Here is a 22829-nt window from a genome sequence, read left to right as displayed (position 1 = left end):
ACAGGATTTGGTAGAATACAGCTTTAGTATATCACCTTCACTTCTACATAAGTGAATGTCTTTGGGTTTTTAATTAAAACTCATACTATCAATGTACTATAAAAACTACTACTTAAATACCTGTAAAAGTTGTGTAGGAAATATATAAGAATAGAGTATGAAAAAGGAAAAATGTTTCAGTGATGTAATCCATCAGTATAATTTTATCCTGTGGATTAAATATTGTTTGCATGTTTGAGTTTATATAGAGAACATTTTCAAATTTATTTTTAGAAAAAATGCATGTTACTTGCACCTTCATGTCATAGGCCACCAATGGCATTCTTCAAACTGCTGAAGACTCTTGATATATTCTAGAAGTGCAAGGAGAGGTGTTTCCTGGTTTATTTCTCTAGAGTTGGTATTCCATTACATTGCTGCCATCCATGACTTATCTGGATTGGCCTTGCAGTGAGCTGGCACAGGGCTCTGGTGATTGCTAAATACTGACCTGCAAGTGCAGATGCATTTGCTTTCCAGAGCTTTATTTGCATTTCACCATACTTTTGAAATGCACAACATTTACTGAATGCTTAGCAGTACTGCTGAACAATTTAATTTATTAATCTTATCTCTCCTAAATTCTTTCTTCAGAATAATAATGCAATGTGGCATAGTCTGAAGAGAGCATCTCTTAAGCATGGAGAGTTGCATAAGAGCATTTGTTGCAGTTCGCTTCAGATTGTAACTCAGTGTCCTCTATTTAATGTTTGACTTTCTTTAAATTCTATATTTAAACTGTATAAATCGGAGTATAAAGGGAACATATGTTGGCAGGCATTGAAACCCTTTATTAGCTAAAAATACAAAGTCAGAAGTCAAATAGAGTGCAGCAGCCTTTCTGCAACAATGAGTAAGGATCTGATACTGAAATGATGTGCCACCAATAGACTGGTTTTTTATTGATTTATTTTCATTTGGCACTTAGTGAAAATATGGACACTGAAGTTCATTTGAATAGCAGCTGAATTCCTTCAGGAGATTTTTTTTTTTTGGTCTATCAGTGATCCTCTTTCTTATTTTACACCGAGGACACAACTGCCAGACATTCAGGAGAATTTTTCTTTCTGATCTTTCCGTTTGCTCAGGTAGATGGAAATTAATTAACTGTATATATAGGAAAGGAACACTGTCTGGACAGCATTTCTGTGTTCCAGAGTTATGAGAGAATATGGTCTCAGATGTCTCAGACGATTGTTTAAAAATTTTGTAATTAGTAATACAAAAATGGAGAACTTGATATACAAAGAATTTTAAAGCAATGACTTGTCAATGTGTGTGGAACAATATGAATTTGTGCAGTAATTTCTGTCCTTTCAAAGAAGCTCACTGTCAGAGTCCTACCAAATGCAGTACAGTTTTAAGTTGCAATCATAAGTCGGCTCAGGCTTTTCTTGTGTTGGGAAATGTTAGTGTCCTGTCAAAAGGGTGTTCTCCCTTCTGTAAAGACCCTTACCCATAGGCAGCAAAGTTCTGTGTTCTTCAAGGACAGAATTATTAAAAATTGAATTTGTGTGCCCTAAAAAGTGTTCAAAGAAAATCTAACTTCTCGGTGTAGGCTCATCTTAATAGCAGCCTTAGCCCTTCAGTACAGGGAGATGTCAGAAACCATACTGAATTAATTATGGTTTTGGCAATGATCAAAATGATTATAACTTAAACTTCTAAATAGCTGGCTACTCAAATATATCACATGTGAATGAAATCGATGTAGGCTTTTATTTTTTTATAATTAGAAAATCTGTTTATAATCTGGCTAGATTTCAGAAGAGATTTCTATAACCTTGTAACCTGTAGACTAAATTAGATTTCAATAGATTAAACAACTGAGAATAAATGTATTTTCAGCCTTTTTGCATCATTGTTTTTAACCTTGTAGTGTCTGAAGGTTAAATGGTGGTGTAACATTATACATAAATTGATTTCCTACTCTACGTGAAAAAAATGGCACCAATTTTCAATATCTGAATTGTACTTACAGTAACGCATTTAGATAAGGACAGGAGATGTAAATGGATTTCAGACTATAATAAGACCTTGTGTCTGGAATGGGAATCCTTTCCTCTGCTTTTGCTTGATTATGAGCTCTTTTAGTGCTAATGTGACATTTTAAGCCATTCACATAGAAAATGCACTAACTGCTTGATGAATAGAGGAACTTATTTCCAGTCACTGTTCCATTGTAACAGCTTCCAAATGAGGTCCATGATTTTGTGCATTTGTCCTCATATTGACTCAAATTAAGTTTTTATTGCACATCCAGGAAATTATGTATAGTGGGATCCAAACAAACCAGAGTTTGAAGATTTAGTGTCCCAATAGTGGAGCTCTCCATTCATGTGATCACTCTTCTGCCTACCCTGCTTGACTGCAATTTATAATTACTCGAAGAGCTGTTCTTTATTTGAGTAAAGGGCTGAAATTCCCAGAAAATTTGCTCAATTTATTTAGTAGAATCATACAGAAGCCATGAAGGGAGGATCTGAGGGTCTGAGGGTGTACTAGAGCATGTAACCCTAACTTTGAAAAGTTCCAGGCCCTTGTGCTGCTGGGTATGAGCTACACACCTTTACAGTGCACAAAAGACTCCTCAGGTGCAGTTAGTCTTAGTTGGCTCTCTTATGTCAGGGCACATTAGATAAAAATCTGTGACTGAGTCTAAGATAAAAATAGTCATAATAATTTATTTTGCTTTTTCTAGGTAACATTCAGGTTTCGTGGATTGATGACACATCAGCATTTGTATCATTGAGCCAGCCGGAGCAAGTCCAAATAGGTAAGTACTGCTGAATTTACTTCAGCATTAAGACTTTAACTGGCTCCTGCAAAATGCTTGGAGCCAGCAGGGTCTGTGATTCTAATGGTAAAAGACAAGCCCAACCCAGACTTGCTGGAGAGTTTTGTGTTTCATTCTGTGATCCTCCAAGTACCTAAACTTGTAGGTAGAGTAGTGCTGGTTTCTTCGTTTGGTGCAATATTCATTGAGGTTATTTACTGTTACTTTGCACAGAGCAGAACTGTTGAAGACTTTTATGGTCTTTACCTCCAAATACCCTTTGGACTGATACACAGTTAGTTTGGTTTACATTTGCAAGGAGAAAATGCAGTGAGAAGCCTTTTGGTGAATTGTAGAACATGTGCAAAGTAATAGTCTCCAAAGAGCCTACACTGTAAATGTGTCCACCGTCTGTGTATGAACAATGTGCCATCTCTCCAGACTTGAGGTTTTTTTAATTTTTATTTGAACATTGGAAAATATTGCTGTTATGTGGAAAAACAGTCTTTTTGGTGTGGTGGATGTTTCGTATTGGGTTTGTTTGTGGCATGGGGATTTTCTTACGTTCTTTTGGAGGTGGTTTTATTTGTGTATTGGGGTAGGGTTTTTAAAAGATTTTTGGTTGACTGTAGTTGAATCCACGAGCTCTGAGTGGTTTCTGTAGTTCTTTTGGGCATATATTTGAGGACTGACCCACAAACTTCCTTCAGGGAACAATGGCTGGGAATAGACCATTACGATAATTATTTAGGATATGTTCTGGTAGTGTCATCCCCATTTGCTGAAATGTTTGCATCAAATGCTGTGGAGCCAGTGAGAACAGCAGTGCATGTAGCATTTCTGATTAAGTGGCTGAAATCTTGTTGCACTTAAGAGCTATCCAGACAGAATTCCCACGGTTAAGTTCTGAAAAGAAATAAAACGGATTAGAAAAGCCCACTGAGTTCACCATCATCTATCTTACTAAGCTCAAGTAAAGAAGCTTTCAGGGTCTGGATGCACAATCAGTGCATCTAATTCCTTACTAACATCCTGGGAATGTTTATCATACTTCCTCATATATTCATAGCTCTGCAGAGGATTTTGAGGGCTCACCAGCAGCCTCCTTACAGCAATTGTTCCACAGCAGCAAGAATCATTGTTTCTTCATCTAGATATAAGAATGATACGACTTGTAATGAGAAATTCTAGATAAATTATTTTAAATAAAGCCTTTCTAGATTCTGCTACAGTGAATTCTCTACTGCTCTTACCTCACTCATTGTCTATATGCTTGGCATATACATTATCACCATTGCTTTGTTGTTGTTGTTGTTCTGTTGTTTGGTTTGGTTTTGTTTTTTTGTTCTGTTTTCGTTATGGCAACTACATATTTTGGAAAGAACTGACTGTCTGCAGAATACTGAAACTGAATTTTTCTGGCACTGCTGTGTGTCTTTTTTTTGTGCTTTGACAAACAGGGAGGCTTGTTCTGTGGCCTACGTGCTGGGAAACATGTTATTTATTTGAAAGCTCAGGTGATTATAGTCTGTCATAGATTTTTATGGAATCGGGTTAGTAGAAGCTCATATACTGAAAGCAGTGAGCCAACCAAGCTGATAAACTATATCAATCTCAATTACCAAAAATCGTGCAATTTTTTTACTGTAAAATTGCTTAAAATTCTTAGGTTTGGGTTTTGGTTTTTTTTTTTTCTGTAACAAATGCATCTTAAAATCAATTCTGTTATTCTATTTCCTGATCTTAAATTCTTTAATGAACTGTTTTGGTATTAAAAGTCACTGTACTTGGGATTTAGTGAGATGTGCTTAAGTGAAGAACTTAGGAAAAACTAATAACATGGCCTGTTTTTTAACCTGTTTATATAAATGTCTGCATCTTCTGCACTGTATAAAAAGCCTTGGAGGACTGTCAAACAATATGAATACAAGGCAAGATGTTGCTACAGGCATACTTCTGTGCTTACCTCTTAGAGAGGTGTCTGACTTTGAGCTGGTGTTAGTATGTATAGTTAAGAAAACACAAATGCAACAAAAACGTCTACGGGACATAAATGGATCAAGGACATGAAGAGTGTATGGAAGTTTCCCCCTAAAGTGTTTAGATTTCCATTATAGATGAGTGTAAGCACTGTAAAAACATCGAGGCTTACTTTGCATCTTATTAATAAGGAAATTGTGTGTGAAAAAGTGATGAAAATAGGACTGGTTTTGTAATTATCTGCATGGAGTGTTAACTGATTCTGGGTCTATCAGATTTTTAAACCCAGTTCACACCTGAGAGGTGTCTTTGTTTCTGTTACAGCAGTGATTCAAATACTGAATATTTGGCTGAACTAACATAGAAACTTGAACAGCAGATCATTCAAAGACCAGTCTGCTGCCCTCCCTTGATTTACATGCTCAAGATAACCAGTTGATGAATCTGCCTAGTTTCTTAACAATTTATCTCTAATGCCTTTTAATTTTGTTCAGCTTCAGGGGTGTTACAAGACAACTTGAAATATGATTTGTCTATATTACTAGTTTTGTGTAACTGTATCTAAGAGTAGTATTGAAATTGTGATGGTTGTCTTTCCTATTTCAAATAATTAATTATCATGCTTAACTATCAAATCATGCAAATGACAGACCTCTCAAAATGTGGCACTTTGCATAAGCTGTTTCTGCTATGCTGTTTCTGTTACTTCTAACTCTCCTGGCTTTAGTATTTTAAATGGGCTAAAAACTTGTTCATCAGCACCCTGGGAATATGTTGTATTTCTCACAGATTCAAAAATCCATTTTGAATATGTAGGGAATAACATGTATCTCTTCATCCCTCAGTGCTCTTTAAAACAATGTTCCTGGGTTAGGTAATATCATGAATGGTAACCACTAAAACCTAATCCAAAACTGATAGACAAAACATTGGTCCATATGATTTTCTATTTAAAAAGTATACATTTGGTTAGTTGAATTAAGCTAATGAGCAGCTCTTCAAATTTCCCATGGTAATCAGTAGTGTTTATGTTGCCAGGGAGAACATGCATTCCAATTTCTTTAATTGTTAAAGTGTTACCCTGAAGGACCTATGAATCTTTGCATAATATAAAAAGACTTTTTTCCTCTTCACTTATTTTCCTCTGAAAAACTAAGTAGGGAAAAGGGCAATATTTTTATAGGCAATTTTGGAGTTGCTCCTAACTTTCCAAGTGAATATGGCCTGCTTAAAACACACAAACCAGAAACCTTGGGAAACAAGAATCAAATGCCTTAAATCTCTCATTTTGCTGCTTATAATGATGTCCAAGAACCTTCACTTTATTTGGTTTTTCATGCAACTCACACATTGGCAGTCTCTCTGTTTTATTATGAGAAGAAAAGGCTTGTTCTTGTATAAAATGGTATTGCTCTCTATAGCTTAAAGTGAAAGCTACATCAGGACAAATGCTAAGGAACAGTTACACAGTCCCCCTGCCCTGCCTGGCTGTGCAAGCTGGACCTGATCCTTGCCAGGGGAAGGTTCTTGACTTCAGTGGGCTCCATGTCACTCATACTGTTGGACTGCCACAATGTCAGCTCAAAGCAAATAACAAGGTTATTAAAGTGGTGCTTTAGATGGCCCTAATTTGTCACTTTTTGCAGTATGCTGTGCTGGAAACTGATTTCCAGACTACATGCACCTGAAAACTATAATGGACAATAAACACAGTCTATTTTCTGTTGGGATTTGCTGTTCAAAGTATGTAATTAATAAGAATTTGTTAAATACTTGATACTCCTTTAGTTGGACATCTGGGAGACAAAACTTTCTGTTGCCAAGTTGCACTTCAAAAGTGGTCTCAGCATTGCTGTCAAACATGAAGCACATACTCATTATGTGTGTGGCAAAAGATAAACATTGTGCACTGTTAGAACTGATGAACACAAGAAACTTCAGAACTAACTTTTGGCATCCAAAAATCTTAAGAGCCAGAAGTTGTCTTGCTAGATAAGTTTGCCTTTGGATGCTGTTCAGCTTTGTGTATTTATAAAGCTGGCTTTTCATTTGGAGAGGTTAGTATGGAATAAGTGCTGTTTAGTATGGAATAAGTGCTGTTTCAATGGTTCTGTGACTTACAAGGGTCTAGACTTCATTCAAATAGTCTGGAAATGGTGGGAAAAATGGGAGAGACTTCAGCTTGTCTTAACTGTAAAGTAAACCCAGTATTTTAATTAATAAATTGGTATAACCTGAAATATTTCAGTGTTTCAGCCCCTCAGCTGTTCTGTGCAGTTAACTCTGTGAGTCCTCAGTTAGTGCTTTGTATCAGTGTTAAGCTCTTGTTATTCATGGTTTCCTTGAATATTGTTGTCATCCAGCTTTGTTTGTTAAAATGACTATTTAGGTTGCTGGTCTAAAAAGAACCTTGATACACTCTTAAAGGGAGCTTCCTGTAGATGTCTTTGCACTTGTGGAGTCTTTATAGGCCATCTAAAATGTACTCTTAAAAAACCACCAGTATTTGGAATGGGTTAATTTTTAAAATATGGGAAAGTCTTATAAATATGTTTAAAGTTTTAAAGTGCTTGAAAATAGAATTGGGCTTCTGAGGCATTTTACATGATTATATGTTAATGAAAATAATGGGCAAATTTATCAGTGGTACCCCAAAAAAAAAGCTAATTTATTTTCCCTTAGCAGCCAACACTTGGACTTAATTGCCTTTACCAAAGGCTTAGGTGCAGTTTAATGACATAATGTTTTGGTTATGACTAACTTCTGCAATATTTTAAGACCACTGGTTCGACTTTAGAATAATTTTAACCTGAGAATCTTCCTGAGAATGTGTTTCTTGCTGTTTTAAAATGCAATAAATACACTCAACCTGAAATTTTAAATACACGTGAAAAGCAATTGCTTGTTGTAAATGGCAAGCATTGAAATAATGTTAAGTTATTCCATGTGTTGGTGCCCTGATACATGAGCTCATATAGAATTTAGTGTGTGCAAGATATCTTCTTCCTCTCGGCACTGAGAAGCCTGATGCCTTCAGACAGCAGGGGAGCAATGGACTAAAGCAGGTGCAGCAGCTGAAATCCTGATGGCCTTTCAATGATTTGTGTTTAAATCATTAATCTTTCTGAACTTGGGAGTTTCTCAGACAGGGCTGGACTTTATGGTTTGTTAGTGTTCTATAAGGTTTACTATAGAGCCTTCTACTTAGTGTGAGTGCTTACCACCACAATTTTAAAATGTAAGAAGTATTTTGAGATTGTGTGTATATCACTTCTCACTGAATTAGGGGAAAGGGCAGGTAGTAGATCCTGTATTACCCAAAGTCTGTGAAAAATTACATTTCACATGACTGTGTTCTCAGCAATGAGTTAATGTGAAATTTATGCCAGGTATATTCTAAAAGGAGGTTGTAGCTAGGTGGGGATTGGTCTCTTCTCCCGGGTAAGAAGTGATAGAACAAGGGGAAATGGCCTCCAGATGCACTAGAAGAGGTTCAGGTTGGATATAAGGGGAAATTTCTTCATGGAAAGAGTTGTCAAGCATTGGAACATGCTGCCCAGGGAAGCAGTGGAGTCACCATCCCTGGAGGTATTTAAAAGATGTGGGACCAGGTGGTTTGAAGCAGTGGCTAAGGAGCAAAGCATGAGGTTCTCCCATTTGGTACCAGGGTGGAACTTGTGTGTCTGCACTGTGTGTCCATTTCTGTCTGCAAAGTCCTGCAGCTCTGAACTCTCTGCGCTTTGAGTAGCAATAGACATGGGACTTTCTGACTAGAATGGAAATGTTCTGAACACATTATGCTTTTAAGTTTTTAGGCTCACAGATCTAAACACTTTACTAGCAATCCTGGGAGTTAAAATTCTCTGTTGTTTATTTAAAATCATTTCTGTAGTAAATGCAGGGATTGAGATGTGGTAAGTTTCAGTTTGTGTTGTTCAGGAATCTCGACCACAGCAGGAAAATGAATTACTGGTTTTACAGTGGAACCTGTAGTATAAATCATATTCAGAGATAGCTGTTTTACAACTTCCAGCATTACTGATGTGGAATTAAGAGGACAGATTATAGACTCGCCTTCACGGCACCCTGCAGCCATATTTTTTTCTCATCAGCTAATAAACAAAACAAACAAAAAAACCCCCAAACCCCAAATGCCCTTTATACCCCATAAGTTTGCATATGTTAGGGTTCTTTTCTTAATTTAATGTTGGAAGTCTTGTGACTACCTTTGCACTTGATTTGGATTTTTTGAAATTAATTGAAACAAAAGCTATGAAATGTATTAATTACTGAGGTATTTAAACAGGGTGCAAAGGTTAAGTAGCTTGAATTCTTTCACAAATTAAATAACTTCGTCTGTCAGGGAGTTAAAGTCCTTTATAACAATCTTCATAAATGTGCATAGCATGAAATGTCTCAGTGGACTTATACAATCATCTCTCTTCTTTGTTGAGGGAAATATTTAAGCATTGCATAAGGATCCTTCCTCTTTCTTTGCTATGCAGAGCACTTTATCTTCTGTAAAACCATTTTCTTTCAGATCACCTGTTCATTTTGCTCTGTTCTCCAGCATGGAGATTCAGAGCCTTGGTTTGGTTTGCTCTCTAGTTTGCCATCCTCCTTTGCAAAGTGAAGAGCTGCTTTGTCACTGCATTAATACTGCTCTTTGCTCTGCATTCAGACACCAAGAGAAGTGACAACCTTTGTACAACACTTCTATTTAGCATCTGTATGGGCATCTTCTATCTTAAGCTGATACAGGAGAGGAGAACAAAGGGATGGGCAGCACCACATACAAATTGGTGTTGTCAGTTTGGGTACAGCCTGCAGATAGCTGCTGTTATCAAATATACTTAAGAGACTCTGGTCCAACTAATTTGTCATGCATGTTAACATCTTGATGCCTTGCAGCAGAAATTGTCCAGGTAGGCTTGAAAGACTGAAAACTGTATATAGGCTAACTAAAGGGGCTATTAATATTACAATGACAATTTCACTAATATTTAACATAATATAGTTGAATTATGCTTATGCCTTGATAATGTCCACAGCTACATGATCATGTACTGTTTCTTTAGGATTTGTGGCTTCTCTAGGATTATGTTTGTACATTTGTTGTGGAGGAACTCAGCCCTGAATGTTCTGTAGGGGACAATTTAATTCCAGTTAGGTGAATTTAAAAGATGCCTTCTCATTTGGGGTGTTGAGTCTTCTGCTTTCTGTTTATAAAATAGGCCCACAGCACTGCTGCTTCCACTCCTGAGCTTTATTTTTAAATATTGGACTATGCATGTGCACCTTTGTCATCATGGCAAACTTCTGGATTGTTACATTTGGCATGAATAAGCCCTAGTAGTCAATGAATAAGGCTATGGAACCATACAGTGAGTATTGAGAGTAAAACAAAATACTGACTTAGCTACTCACAAATTGCACACTTGCTCTGGCTGAGACAGTGGTCCCATGTTTTAAGTAGAACATGATCAGATAAGATCAATGCAGCATAGATACAGAGGTCACTTAAAGGCTTCACAGGTGAAATTTTACTTCACGATTTCATAAGCTTAAGTGTTTAGTACTGCAGCATCAATCTGTATGGCTCTGTGTGTTTATTGTATTGATATATTGTGGTTTTGCTTTTACCTACACAGTTCACCAACATATTTGTCTATTTATTAAGAGGCTTAATCTTGTCAGTGGCCATCTGTCAGGATGTTGCTGTGCATAAAACAGGGACTTGGCAAAAGGGTATTTTTGTAAACATTCCTCTTGGACCACTCAACAACAGCCACCCTGTTCAATGTCTTCCCTAATGATGAGGGAAGGTACCACCCTCTAGAAATGCTTTTCCTAAAATAATTTGCAATTACTATTATTCTGCTAAGAGACAGAAACTTTAGGGCTGCAATTAATGTGAAATGCAGTCCTGTGGTGTTGGTTACTAGGTCAGGTTTCTCACAGAAAGATTTGTCTCATCTCTTACAATTTAAAGAAATAAGTAAATAGTCCCCCTGAGTTCAGTTTTTTAGAATTCACAGAGCATTCTAGCAATGCATTTCTTCTGCTGGCAGTGCAGAACGATGTAACTGTATTTGCTTTGTTTGGCAATATGGACAGCATTCATCAAAAAAGCATCAGAGAAAATGTATTAGACTCTTACAGGGAGCTGCTCTTCAGTTTTCAGTTCAAGACCATGCAAGATTGATTTATCTGTGTGGCTCCTTAGACATCTCCATATGCCTTCATTTCAGTTGTTCAATTATGAAGGAATATATTCAGCATGTAACATTTTATATTAAATATATATGCTATATATGTATATACATATATTTGTGTGTCTATCTGCCGTATGAATGGATTGCTGTAAGATACATGCCTTATTTCAAGAGTTGTCTTTGTTCAAAAGTACTGACTTACAGATTTATTTTAGAATTATCTTTAGGCCTCAAATTATTTGGGTTGATTTTTTTTTCCTTAAGAAAGGGCTGAGTTTTCAGGGAGTTAAATGGCAGACCCATAACTTTGGTTCATAGCTTGTAGCAAAACAAATAATGTTATTGTGTTTTAACAAATGAGTATGTATCAGATGATCCATGGTAACTTTGTGCTTGATTTTAGCAAGTAAAAACATGCTTGAGTTTAACTAAACAAATTTTACCCTGAGGAATGTCAGCTGGCATGCAGTAAATTCTAGTGAGCCTTATTAATTCATTCATGATGCCTGCACCATAACTTCATGGGCAATAAATATCGTCCTAATTCTTACAAACAGATCCGGTAACTTCACAGTTCAAAACAAATATAAGGGGGGTGAAAGGAAGTATGTCTGACACTTCTTGGTTAGTGCAACAATCTCATGAGGCTGTTCATCATAACTGCTGGTATCTATACTTGGGATTAAAATTAAATAGACTACACTCTTGCCTGGTTTAATGTGCATTACAAAGACATTGCAACAGCAGCATCTATATGCTATGGCAGATATCAGAGATAACTCATTTCACTGTAACACAGCAAACAGAACAGATGATCCATCCTTAAAGAGGTGGAAAAAGCACATCCACCCATCTTCCTCACCTTTTCTGAAATTTGATGTTGGAGCTTGCCATTTCTAGTGCTTGCACCAGAGGTAGCACAAAATACCTGTATTTAAGGTAAAACAGCTCAGCTAGAGTCCAAAAGTTGGATGTGCATCTGAAATTGCTCAAAAAAAAAATTGGATGTACATAATAAAATAAGGATTTTGTCTCCCCGGCAAGTGTGGTATTTTAAAATGTGCAGAAACACAATCTGAGGTTTGGGGTTGGTGTTTTTGTTTTGTTTTACATTTAAACTGGTTTATTGGTTGGTTTACAATACTTCCTTTCAGAGAGCTAGGCTGAAAGCAGCAGAAGACACCAGTTGACAGTCAGTTTAATTTGCTGATTCATCTGTTACAGGGATGGCATCAGGCCAGAGCTTGGCTCACAGACTAAAGGCTGAGAGCTGTGAAGATGCTGGGACTTGAAGGAATGTTGTTAAATTGTTACTGAGTGGAGGCAGTGAAAGTTTTTTTTCTTTACTTTTAAAATGCTTCTAATTTTGCATTGACAGAAATCTTTCTACCTTGAGCTTGCAGTCTTTTTTAGTTAAAGGGAGATCAGACATTAGAAAGATACAAGGATGGAACAGCTGGATATTAGTTAAATGCTTCTTCCATGGATATCTTGTGCAACCAAAAATGCAGCTCAAATAAGCTTATGTTTCACAGCAATCAAACAGAGTTTTGGCAAAGGCTTTGCAAATGTCGTCTTTTCCTGGCAGACTTGCAAAATAAACCTGCTGGGTTAAGTAATGAGACTAAAAGGGAAAAAATCCAGGAAATCTTTTCTTGCCAACAAGCAATCTGGAAGAGGGTTACGACTGAAGAATTGATCGTTTCTAATTTAAAAGAAATGTCTTAAGTAGGTTTAACTCTTTTTGCACAAAGTCTGAATTTGAGAAGAGCTTTGCGCATCTAATTCAGACATTGTGCCTTTTGGAGAGTATGGCATTTTGGTTTGGTTTTGTTTTTTAATTGCTAACAATGTAACCAGAAATTGTTTTATGAGCAGAACAAATAGCTTGCAGCCTTCTGCTTCTCCAAATAAGTTATTTTAGGAGAGGGCATGCTGTCACTTAAGTGTTTTGTATATAACATCATTCTTCTTCTCCATAGCTGTAAACACCAGCCGGTATGCTGAAAGTTATAGGATCCAGACATATGCAGAATATGTGGAGAAAAAACATGAAGAAAAACAGGCCAAGAGAAAATGTACAGAAGATAGTTGGAAGGAGATGGAGAGGAAGAGATTAAAAACCCAGGGCACACCTTACATTTCCCAGAGTCGATACTACTGTATAAACAGGTGAGACCTGTGCGCTGCCAGCTCATGTCCTTACTGCATTTCTACTTGAAATCTAGCAATCTTTGGGTAGTTCTTCAGTAATACAGGACGTTTTTCTGTATGTATTTCTTTGTATATAAATCAGTAGTGGTACATCAGCTGTCACAAGCTGATAGGTAAAGGAACAGAGGGAATTTCATCATGAATGTGATTAGAAGATTTTTAAATTCTGGGATCTTGAGGGCAGGTCACATCACAGCTTCTGAGCTTGATGCAGCAGCACCATTTCTTATAACCAAAATAAAAAAATTATTTTCTTGTGAATGGCTTGTGTCATGTGGATACTTGGCTGTCATTGTATGTGCTTGTAAAGACCATGTTGGTTTTCAGATTACTTTGCCTGGTGCTAACAAAGAAGGGTATAAATTACCTCCTACAGCAGTCCAGATGAAGCTGTCCTTATGCTTCAGAAACAGGATGGCAATGATGATATTTGCATGGTTTTAAGCTTTTAGTATAAAACTTAAAAAGGGTTGAAGTTCATTAAGGACAAAATTAAGTCAGAACATGTTGCTTTTGATGCTTGTACAGTATGCTTCCTACGTTGCTGTGTGTATTTCTTGTTCCATTTTTACCCTCTGATAATAATGATAGGCTTTGGATATGATAGTAACAGGCAGCATCTTTCTCAGTCGTTTGTGTAGCTGAGCATGTGAAAAGTGTTTTAGTGTTACCTATCAAGTTTAGTGTAACCTATCAAGTTATTGCCATTCTTCCCCCTCCCTTCTCCTGCACTGCCCCCCCAGCTCGATCAATTTTATATGAAAATAAGTTTGAGTGGAGTGTATAAGGTACATTTCTCTAAGGTGATGTTTTGGTTTGGTTTTGGGGCGTTTTCTCTCTCCTCTTCTTCCCTGCCCCATGGTTAGACAAACCAAATATGGTGATCATAAACCCAATGCTGAGGTCTTTTCTGCTTTATCTTTCTTGGGAATGCTGTGTTAAGTTCTAGTTCTCATATCTTCCTGTATATGTTAATCTGTCGTGTAACAAATTTGCTAAACTTGTTCTCTTCTTCTCGTGACCTTATGATTTTGCAGGTGTGTATTTTGGCAAGCTGTCAGATGTTCATGGCTTTTGTCATGGTGGGAATTCTAAATGTGTTAGACATGTTTGAGTCAAAAACACATGTGGAGGAAGCTGATGATAAAATCCATATCAAATGAAGTTAGTTTAATTGAACTGTTGTACTCTGGGAGCCTTGGAAGTACATGCTGTGGAGAGATGAGGAGCTTTAAGGATTGTCCTGGCACCAGCCTGCATGTGGCTAAGGCTTAGGTCTGTAACTAAGGCAGTAGACTATTAAATAGTCTGAAAATACTTACTGCACCTTGGGTTTGCTGCAAAGAAATACCAAGTCCTAGTTTTGTTTCTGCCAGAGGAAGTGTCTGCTCTCAAAAACGTTGGGTTTTGGGTACCTGACAGGTTCCAGTCAGATGCTAATGGTGGCAGCTTATGGAGAGCAGGAAATGCAGAAAGCTGATTTGCTGTTGTCTTGCAAGGAAGTTACAGGTCTGCCACAAATGTGTAATTTGGAAAATTGTTGAACGAAATTTTCAGTAAATTCTTACCCTATAAGTTTGGCATACCCCAATGAGTTGTTTGCCTAAGCACTTATTCTCCTTGCAAATTTTAATTTTTTTTTCATTTAGTGTTGTAAAATTCCACAAGAAGTCGCTTTTTGTTTTTACATGATCAACATTTCGATAGTCTTGGATAGCAGCCTTTATTTTGTTGACAGATCTTCTTTTGTAATTGATGTTACATAAATTTTTGTTCTCTTATTATTCCATTAGTAAAGTGATTTAGTTCTGTCCTGAATTCTCTCTCATGCAGGTCTTTTGATATGTTTTTCTTAATTTTATTTTTACTTGTTACTAGCTATATTTTATGACTTTTGTCAACTCATCTTTACTTGTAAATACTTCCTCTGAAGTGTAATCTGGTTAGATAGAATGTGGAACTGCAAACCATGTTTTTTCATTTCACTCAAGATGCAAATTTTCTTTGTCTTCAAGATAAAGGTATTTAAAAACATTTTAAAATAAATGTATATAAAATATTTATATTTTAATATTATATACAACCATTTTAATATAAAATATAATAACATAGTATTTATATAGACAATCAGGACAAATATGTATATGTGTGCATGTGTGTATTTGTCCAGATTAGTTGAAGCCATATCTAGTTGAGCACTCAGTACTGTGATGCATCTAGCAGCTGATCCCTTATAATAGCTTCATGTTACTACATCCTTTATTTATTTATTATTTAATAAGCTTGCTGCATCAGCTTCTGCCAAGGAGCACAGCTGCAGAATAGCTGCTTGTCTCTAGGATGACAATATGTCCTGGCTACTTTTTCATTCAGTAAGGAAGTTGTTGGGTATTTCTGGTAAGGAATTTTTGTCTTAAATTTACAGATTGTTACATATTTATCAAAGGTTCTTTAATTCTTGTTTTGCTGAAAAAACTGGAGTCCCATATTGTAAAGGAACTTCTCTTCAGAAAATTAATAGTATTGCTAGCAGTCACCAGGTAAAATTATTTATAATCACTATATATCCCTTGCATATAACTTAATACTACTGTTATATGTAAAAAATTATTTCAGAGGAAATATGCCTAATTATTAATGTAAGATGGAGAAGTAGAGAAAAAACTGCTGCATTTGACAAAACTTCAAGTAGTAAATAAGATCCCCTTCTCTAAAGCTGTTGCTATTCAGAACACACTTAGGAAACAGATGGAACTGGCTATGTTGTGCTTAGCAAATGACTGCCTGCCAGCTCTGCCATGACTGTTACATGCATGGCTTTAAGAGCTTCTCCTTAGCAAAACAGTGTTAAACCACAGCAGGAAAAGTCAAATAGGGTATGCTCTGTGGAAAACTAGGTATCCTGCTCTATTTGTACTTGCTTATTCTAATTCTCCTGATCATCATCTAGGAATTGTAAAATAGAATAAGGCCAATGGCAAAAGACTACTACAAAATACAGGAAGGTCATATATCATTTTGCCTTACAAGTTTTTTACTCATGTAAAATATGAATGCTTCATCTTCTGTCAAGTCACGGTGTTGTTTGTAGTACCACTTCCTTGAATGTCTTAATTTTGTCAAAGATTATCTGATTTGTGAAATGTTTGAGTGTTTCTACTTATGATTCTTTTGGGTTTTTTACAGAAATTATTGTTTATATTGGTTTACTACCAGCTAAAGATTAAGAATTGGCAAAAGCTGAGGCAATAAGGATATGGGATAACAAATATTGCAGGCAAATTATTATAGTCTTCCTGCATTGTAATGTTATTTCAGGTGATTTCACCTGCTCTTAAGCTGAAATTACTGATTTTTATGATGGATCAGTATCTACTCACACCCCTCAATGTTGTTTTGAGCGTCAAGAGAACTTACTTTCTCTTTATGTGCAATAACTTCGTGAGAGTCTTAAGTTGAAAAAATTAAATTCAGCCATAGGACCATTCAGGAAGGGATCTTCCTCCTACAGAGAGTGCAAGTTCCCTTCTGAGAGCCAAGTGCTCATAATATGTCTGAAGAAATCCTGGGATCATAATTTATGGCTCCGGAATTTTTTCTTCCTAATGTATTTTTCAGAATGGCTTTCCCCAAAGTAGAATTCTTACAAGCTTTTCTAAACTACATTTAAAAAGATACAGTAGATTTTAATTTTCTAAATGCTCCTTCTTTACTAGACTTTTTTTCTTTCCAACCCTAGTTTTTGCCAGTTTTGCAATATTGAAGTGTGTACGTAGGAGTAACAGTTCTATCCAGCTTTTTGGCTTCCATCTTTTTATTGGTGGTAGTTGTGGTATGACTCAAAATGATGATTTGTAAGAAACCATGCAAGAAGGCCTTCTGTGTGCGAATGTTTGGAGGAAAAACAGCTATTCATCAAAGTAAATGGTGTTTGTGCTCCTAAAGTGGAAGTAAGAGCATGAGACGTAATCATATGTTTCATCTTTGTTTATTGCCTTTGGACATCCCAGACAGAGTCTGTTTTAAGTTGCAAAATGTTCAGCTGAAAAAATTCCATTTCAAAGCCAAAACTATACTGCGAAATTTAACAGTTCTTAATTTAGCTGAAACCTTATTGAAACTCTGTAACTGCTATTGATAAAAAAGAAAAATATACCTTGTAAAGTTTTAGTTTATAACTTAGTATTAATATTTATTTAAATCACAGAATAGAACATGGATTAAATGCATATAACCATGTTGTGTAGTTCTAATTAAAAAGTAAAAGTTTGTAAGTCTAAAACTACCCTTTTTTAAAATTTGGTTGTTCTAAAAGCATTAAATTAGACATTTAAGTAGCTGGTGTTTACATATCTAGAAGTTCCTAATGGGAACTGGTTTTTAATTAGCCCCTTTGGTACTGCATTCTTTTTTATACTCATGCTAATTTGATTTTAATATTGTCATTTGTCTTTTAAGGAAATTTAACAATAGCATTGCAGTGGAACGAAAGCCTACGCAGGGTTATTTCAGTGTGTGCTGAATGAAGTGGAGCTCCAAGTTCATCTTCATCCTGTGTTAGTCAGACTTCATTCAAATGCTACTAATGAAATGAGTGTGCAATTTTTTGTGCTTTTTATTTTACCGGCCCCGTGAATAATAAGGCTCTCCACTTGAAAGCCAGATTTAAAGTTTATATATGGAGCTTGATGGTTTTCTCTACCTTTATATAGAAATGCTTTTAAAATAACCAGTAGTTCCAGGAGAGAGGATGAAGTTAGCATGTAGAACCCTTCAATATCAAGGTGTGTTTTTGAGGCTTGATTTGTACATAACTTGGTGTCTTCTGGCTGCTTTACAAGAGCTTGCATAACTATGAGAAAAAAATGTAAAACTGTGCAGGGATAGAGAACTGATTTAATTACATTTCAGCTGAATGATCTCATCAGGATAGCAGCTAAGTCTGAGACATCGATAGTACAAAGAATGAATGCTTTGCTCTACATAAGATTGGATTAGATAACCAATTTATGGCATTTTATAGTTAAGTCAGATTTTCTAGATAATGTAATTCCATGGTACACCAATTATGACAGTTTCTTTTTCTACCTCCGAAAGCATTTAATAGATGTACAACAATGTGTACATATGTAATAGTTACGCTTGACCTTTTCATAATCATCTTTCTTATGTGTTCCAGTTTTACAGATACCAGTACAGTGGGGAAGAGAAGCATGAGTCCTATTGAGGAAGAAACTGGTTCTGATGATATGGAAGAGGGAGAAGGGCAAGATCCAGAAAATGATCAGACAGACTCCTGTGCAGAGTCCCTTGCAGATGGTAAGAAGAGAGCCAAAAAGTTGAAGAAGATCAAGACAGAACAAGTTCCAGCAGGTAAGTGCAATGTTCATGCAAGTGGTTTTCTGTTCTGTTTGAAACTGTTCTAGGCCTGAACATAACTGAAATTGTTTTCTTGAAAGTCTTCACTTCTAGCAGTAACTTACTCCATTACATTCAAAGTTCTTCTAGAAACTGAAGACTGCATCATACAAAAATTGTAAAAAAACTCAACAAACAAACCCAAAACAACATCAAAAAGCAAAGAACTCACCCAAAACTGAAAAACTCACAACCAACCAAAACCCAATCTGACTCCAACCAAAGGAATCAGAATGTAGCTGATTTATTACTTTTGCTTTCTTTCTTTCTTAAAACAGAGATTTTGAATTTTTTTAGCTGTTCTGAATATTTTTTAATGTGACTTTGTAGTTAAGGTTACTCAGTGCATTTTGTGTATCATAAGCAAAATTGAAGGAACTCTGTTTTGATGCATGCATTAGTATATGCAATGTTGTGTGTGGTGTTTGTAACCATAACCTTCATTGTGCTTTATTTGGTTGAAGACTTTTCACCTAGGGTTGATGTGAAAGTGGGTATTTTCAGATTTTAATACCTATATATTTTTTTAGCCAAAATACTTGGAACTAAATGTCTGACTAAATGCAGGCAAGTTACAATCAGATGAAGATGTTTCACCTCTTAATTTTTGCTATGTTTTGTGAGCTATTGCAACTTGTACCAAAAAAAAAGGAAATAACTAACCTTAGCCCACATGAATTTAAACATCAAAATACTTTATTTTTATTGATCTATTTATTGTTGATTCTATTTCAATTTTTGCTAGTAATTTCTTGAAGAAATTGGACTACAACAAAAATTAAATTGTATTTTAATTCAGTCCAGATGACTATACCATATTAGTCATTGAGGTAAATTCAAATATTCATAATTAAAGCTTCTTTTCAGTATCTGCACTAGTAGCTTTTATCCAGAAAGTGGTATTGTATACCAAGTACCCTTTCTCCTGATTTGGTAGAGTAAAATGTTAGTTAGCTGATTCAAAAGCTGTGTTTGGAAACTGTTTTCTTCTTGTTATTCAGTAGGGCAGTTGGGGCATGTAAGCATATGCAAAATGACAAGAGTGTCTACTGTAATTCCAAGTAGAAAGTTCAGGCTCTGTATTTGGCATTAGGGAAGTATGCATTATCGGTATTAGTGTGATTCATCTTTATTCTCCAATTAATTTGGGCTGGAAATATTCTTCACTATCTTAAATGCCTTAAAAAAAATAACAACAAAGTACCCTTGGGAAAATAGTACGTTTTAACTTTATTATTCCAGTAATTGCAAAACCAAAATTACCTAATTACTAGGATTAAAAATACAGAAATTTACCATTCATGTAAGAAACATGAAATTAATATTTATTTTTTTCTCTTTTTCTTTTTTTAAGTGCCTATTCATAAACAGTCTCTTGGTTTCTCTTTGTAAATACTGGCTTGCCAGTGATGTATCTAGAGCCACTCTCTATAGGAAAATATGTCTTAATATCCTCTGAAAGAACAAAAAAAATCTTGGTTTAATTGTTGTTCCCTGATTCTGTCTTTTAGGAAGTCTCACAACTAGTTCCACTGGAATTTTTGAGGTCCCTGAAACATGGTAGGAAGCAACTGCCTTAACAAGTGGAATTGATTGAAAGCAGTTGAGAGAATACACCTCTTGGAAGCCATACTTTATTTAAATAAAGTGGTGTTAACAAAGCAGTATGTGTCCTGAAAATCAGTTTAATTATTTTAAACTGTTTCTTGAACAATCACTGTCAGTTTTACTTGTGTGTTTATCAACTAGTATATGACTCGTTGATCCTGTGAAATCCTTGCTGTTGTAACTGATGTTAGGTTTAATAAGCAAGACTCAGTGTCCTTTGGTCACCTCCTTTGGCATGCTGGCTATGAACTGTACAAGAACTGGCACTCTGTGACTTTGTGCTAGACTGTTCCCTCTGCTTGGAGAGTTCCCACAGCTCTCCTAATATTTAGCTATTTTTCCAGGCAGCATCAGCATGCTGTCAGCATTCTGGAAACAGGTAGAACTGCAGTTTCACATATTGCTTTCTACCAGTTACTTTATCTGGGAACATTTTCTTGGATTTGTTCTCTACCCCCCACCCCCTATGCAGGTGGTATTCCTCTAAATACCAGCTTTACACATACCTTACCCTTTCAAAAAACTGTAACTTAAAAGTTTCTCAAACATTAATTTCCTGGTGGGAGGTAGTTTTCCTTTGTATTCACATCTGTTGTTATTTCCACTTTTAAGTCCTGATTTTGTAAAAAATGTTTTTTGGTACCTGTGATAAACCTGCTAACTGCACCAGCCCTTTATTTGTTTAAAAAAAGGATCTGCATTGGTAGATTTCAGAAAATGTTTGATATTTAAATTTTTGTATCATGGAAATAAAACCAAAATATGTATTTCCATAACATGAAAATTAAAGACATTTTCTTAGGAATTGGCTTGTTTTTATTTATTAGCATCTGAAATGGTATTAATGAAATCTTTTTTTTTTTCCCCCCTTCTTCCTAATATAACAATTTTTTGTCATCCTGTGAGTAGCAGACCCTTTTGGTCCATGGACTATTTTCAAGATATTTGTGAAATGTAACCAAGAAAAGCAAGCCTATTGTCGTAAGATTTAAATCGCTTATGTGTTTCCCTTGGAGGTGTGAAAACAAAAGAGTTCTACAAATCAGCAAGTTCAGAACCATTGCTGTGGAAGAGTGGAATATTAAGCAAGCTTCATCATATTGTATTTAGACTAGAATGGGAACCACTGTCATTTAAACATGCAATAACGTGTTTGAAGGTATGTCAAAATTCATGGGTTTTTAAATGACTGTGAACTTGCATTGCAAAGGGAAAAATAATTTTAAGATGTTAAATGTGAGGTGTTGAATTTCTAACCTTAGAATACTCCCAGAAGTACTATAATTAAATTGTTTAATAGCAGCTCTATCATCACATTCTCACACTAAAATGTGGGAAAGAAGACTTGCTGTTAGTGATGCAAGGGAAAATTAGTAACTGAACTCTTCTGCTCTCAAGGATCCAGAGACTTTTCTTCCCCAAGACTCATGACCTTAGGTCTAAATACTTAAATCACTTTCATCTTGAGTATCCAAACCAATTGCAAATTTAGTTCTCAAAATATATGCAACACCTAATAAAAGTTGTATAGAATATTCATCTCTCATGGAGGTGATTCAGGTAAGTCACATGCTGTTCTATCCAAGTGTCGGGGTGTGTTATTAAATGTGTATCCTAAAGAAGTGGCATAATATAATTTGGGACAGAGCTTAGGACTCATGATGACAAAGGGATACAGAAGCATTTAATGGGATTATCAAAAGTACAGGTTAATAGGCAAGGAATTAACTGCTGGAGAGACACAGAGGGTCATGCTGTCACAGAGAATTCACCTGGAGTCTGTACCCCCAGGCCATTAGGATCTTCTCCACCCTTGAAAAGCAATGCTTATGTACCTGCAGGGAAAATATAAGTCTTAATTGTGTTACAATACAATCCCTTAAAACTTGTTTCTTCAGAGCAGGCTATGCACAAGCTTCTCTACACTACAAAGGTTAACAGCTTTACCTACTATTTCCACCCACCTGCTCTTGTCATTTTGAGAAGCTGGATGTTACTAATCTCTATCAGTAATTAATACCGCTTAAGCAAACAGGGCTCTTGAATATTGTAGCCCTTATGTGTATTTCATTTTACCAGTTGACACCTGGGTAAGCTACTCAGCTGTGCTGGATGGAGCAGTAATGTTTCAGCACTAAGTTTGGGTGGACGAGTGTCAGGGCAGGGCCGCTGTGTCCTGAGCAGGGCCTGGCCCCACTCATCCTGTGCGGTTTGGTCTGCTCCCCTGCGCCTTACATGAAATCATTAATGCTAGGAGAGAAAGAATGTGGCTTAAATTAGATCCACATTTATTTCATAATGTATGTTTAAAATATGTGCCTAGAATTTGTTTTGGGAAAGCGAAGCTGTCATCGCTGGTTGTGATGGCTCTGGGGGTTCCTGCTCACTGGGGGTTTATGTGCTGTTACTGACTCCAGAGGTCATGGAATCGCAGAATATCCTGAACATCGTCCCATCCAGCTCCTGGCCCTGCACCGGCCAGCCCCCAGAGTCCAACGTGTGTCTGGGAGCTAATTCCCGGCGCCTCTCGCCCTCCAGTGCTCCGCTCCGCTCCCCTCAGGCCGGGCACGGCCTCCTCC

General features: G+C 36.3%; 1 protein-coding gene and 1 long non-coding RNA gene across 3 annotated transcripts in view; one reads left to right on the top strand and one right to left on the bottom strand.

Annotated features, from left to right (window-relative positions):
• The window catches only part of PARN (poly(A)-specific ribonuclease), a 47634-nt gene extending 26579 nt beyond the window's left edge, over nt 1-21055 (top strand). For both annotated transcript variants that reach the window (XM_085074828.1, XM_085074830.1), the window contains 4 exons: nt 2741-2815; nt 12993-13182; nt 18404-18597; nt 20154-21055. In XM_085074828.1, the coding sequence (XP_084930954.1) occupies nt 2741-2815; nt 12993-13182; nt 18404-18597; nt 20154-20206 (512 nt within the window). In that variant the 3' untranslated portion in view covers nt 20207-21055. The remainder of the gene's footprint in view (nt 1-2740; nt 2816-12992; nt 13183-18403; nt 18598-20153) is intronic.
• A 470-nt stretch (nt 21056-21525) lies between these two features.
• Nucleotides 21526-22810, bottom strand: LOC146430829 (uncharacterized). Its single transcript, XR_014855134.1, has 3 exons — nt 22638-22810; nt 22211-22500; nt 21526-22085 (listed from the first exon to the last, which is right to left on the bottom strand). It is a non-coding gene; the product is annotated as an uncharacterized LOC146430829 (long non-coding RNA).
• Between the last annotated feature and the right edge of the window lie 19 nt (nt 22811-22829).

The sequence above is a fragment of the Lichenostomus cassidix genome, chromosome 14, assembly GCF_008360975.1.
Source record: "Lichenostomus cassidix isolate B80296 chromosome 14, HeHo_3.0, whole genome shotgun sequence".
In the NCBI taxonomy this organism is placed as follows: Eukaryota; Metazoa; Chordata; class Aves; order Passeriformes; family Meliphagidae; genus Lichenostomus; species Lichenostomus cassidix.
Note: the sequence above shows the minus strand (reverse complement) of the source record. Positions and strands in the feature narration are given on the sequence as shown.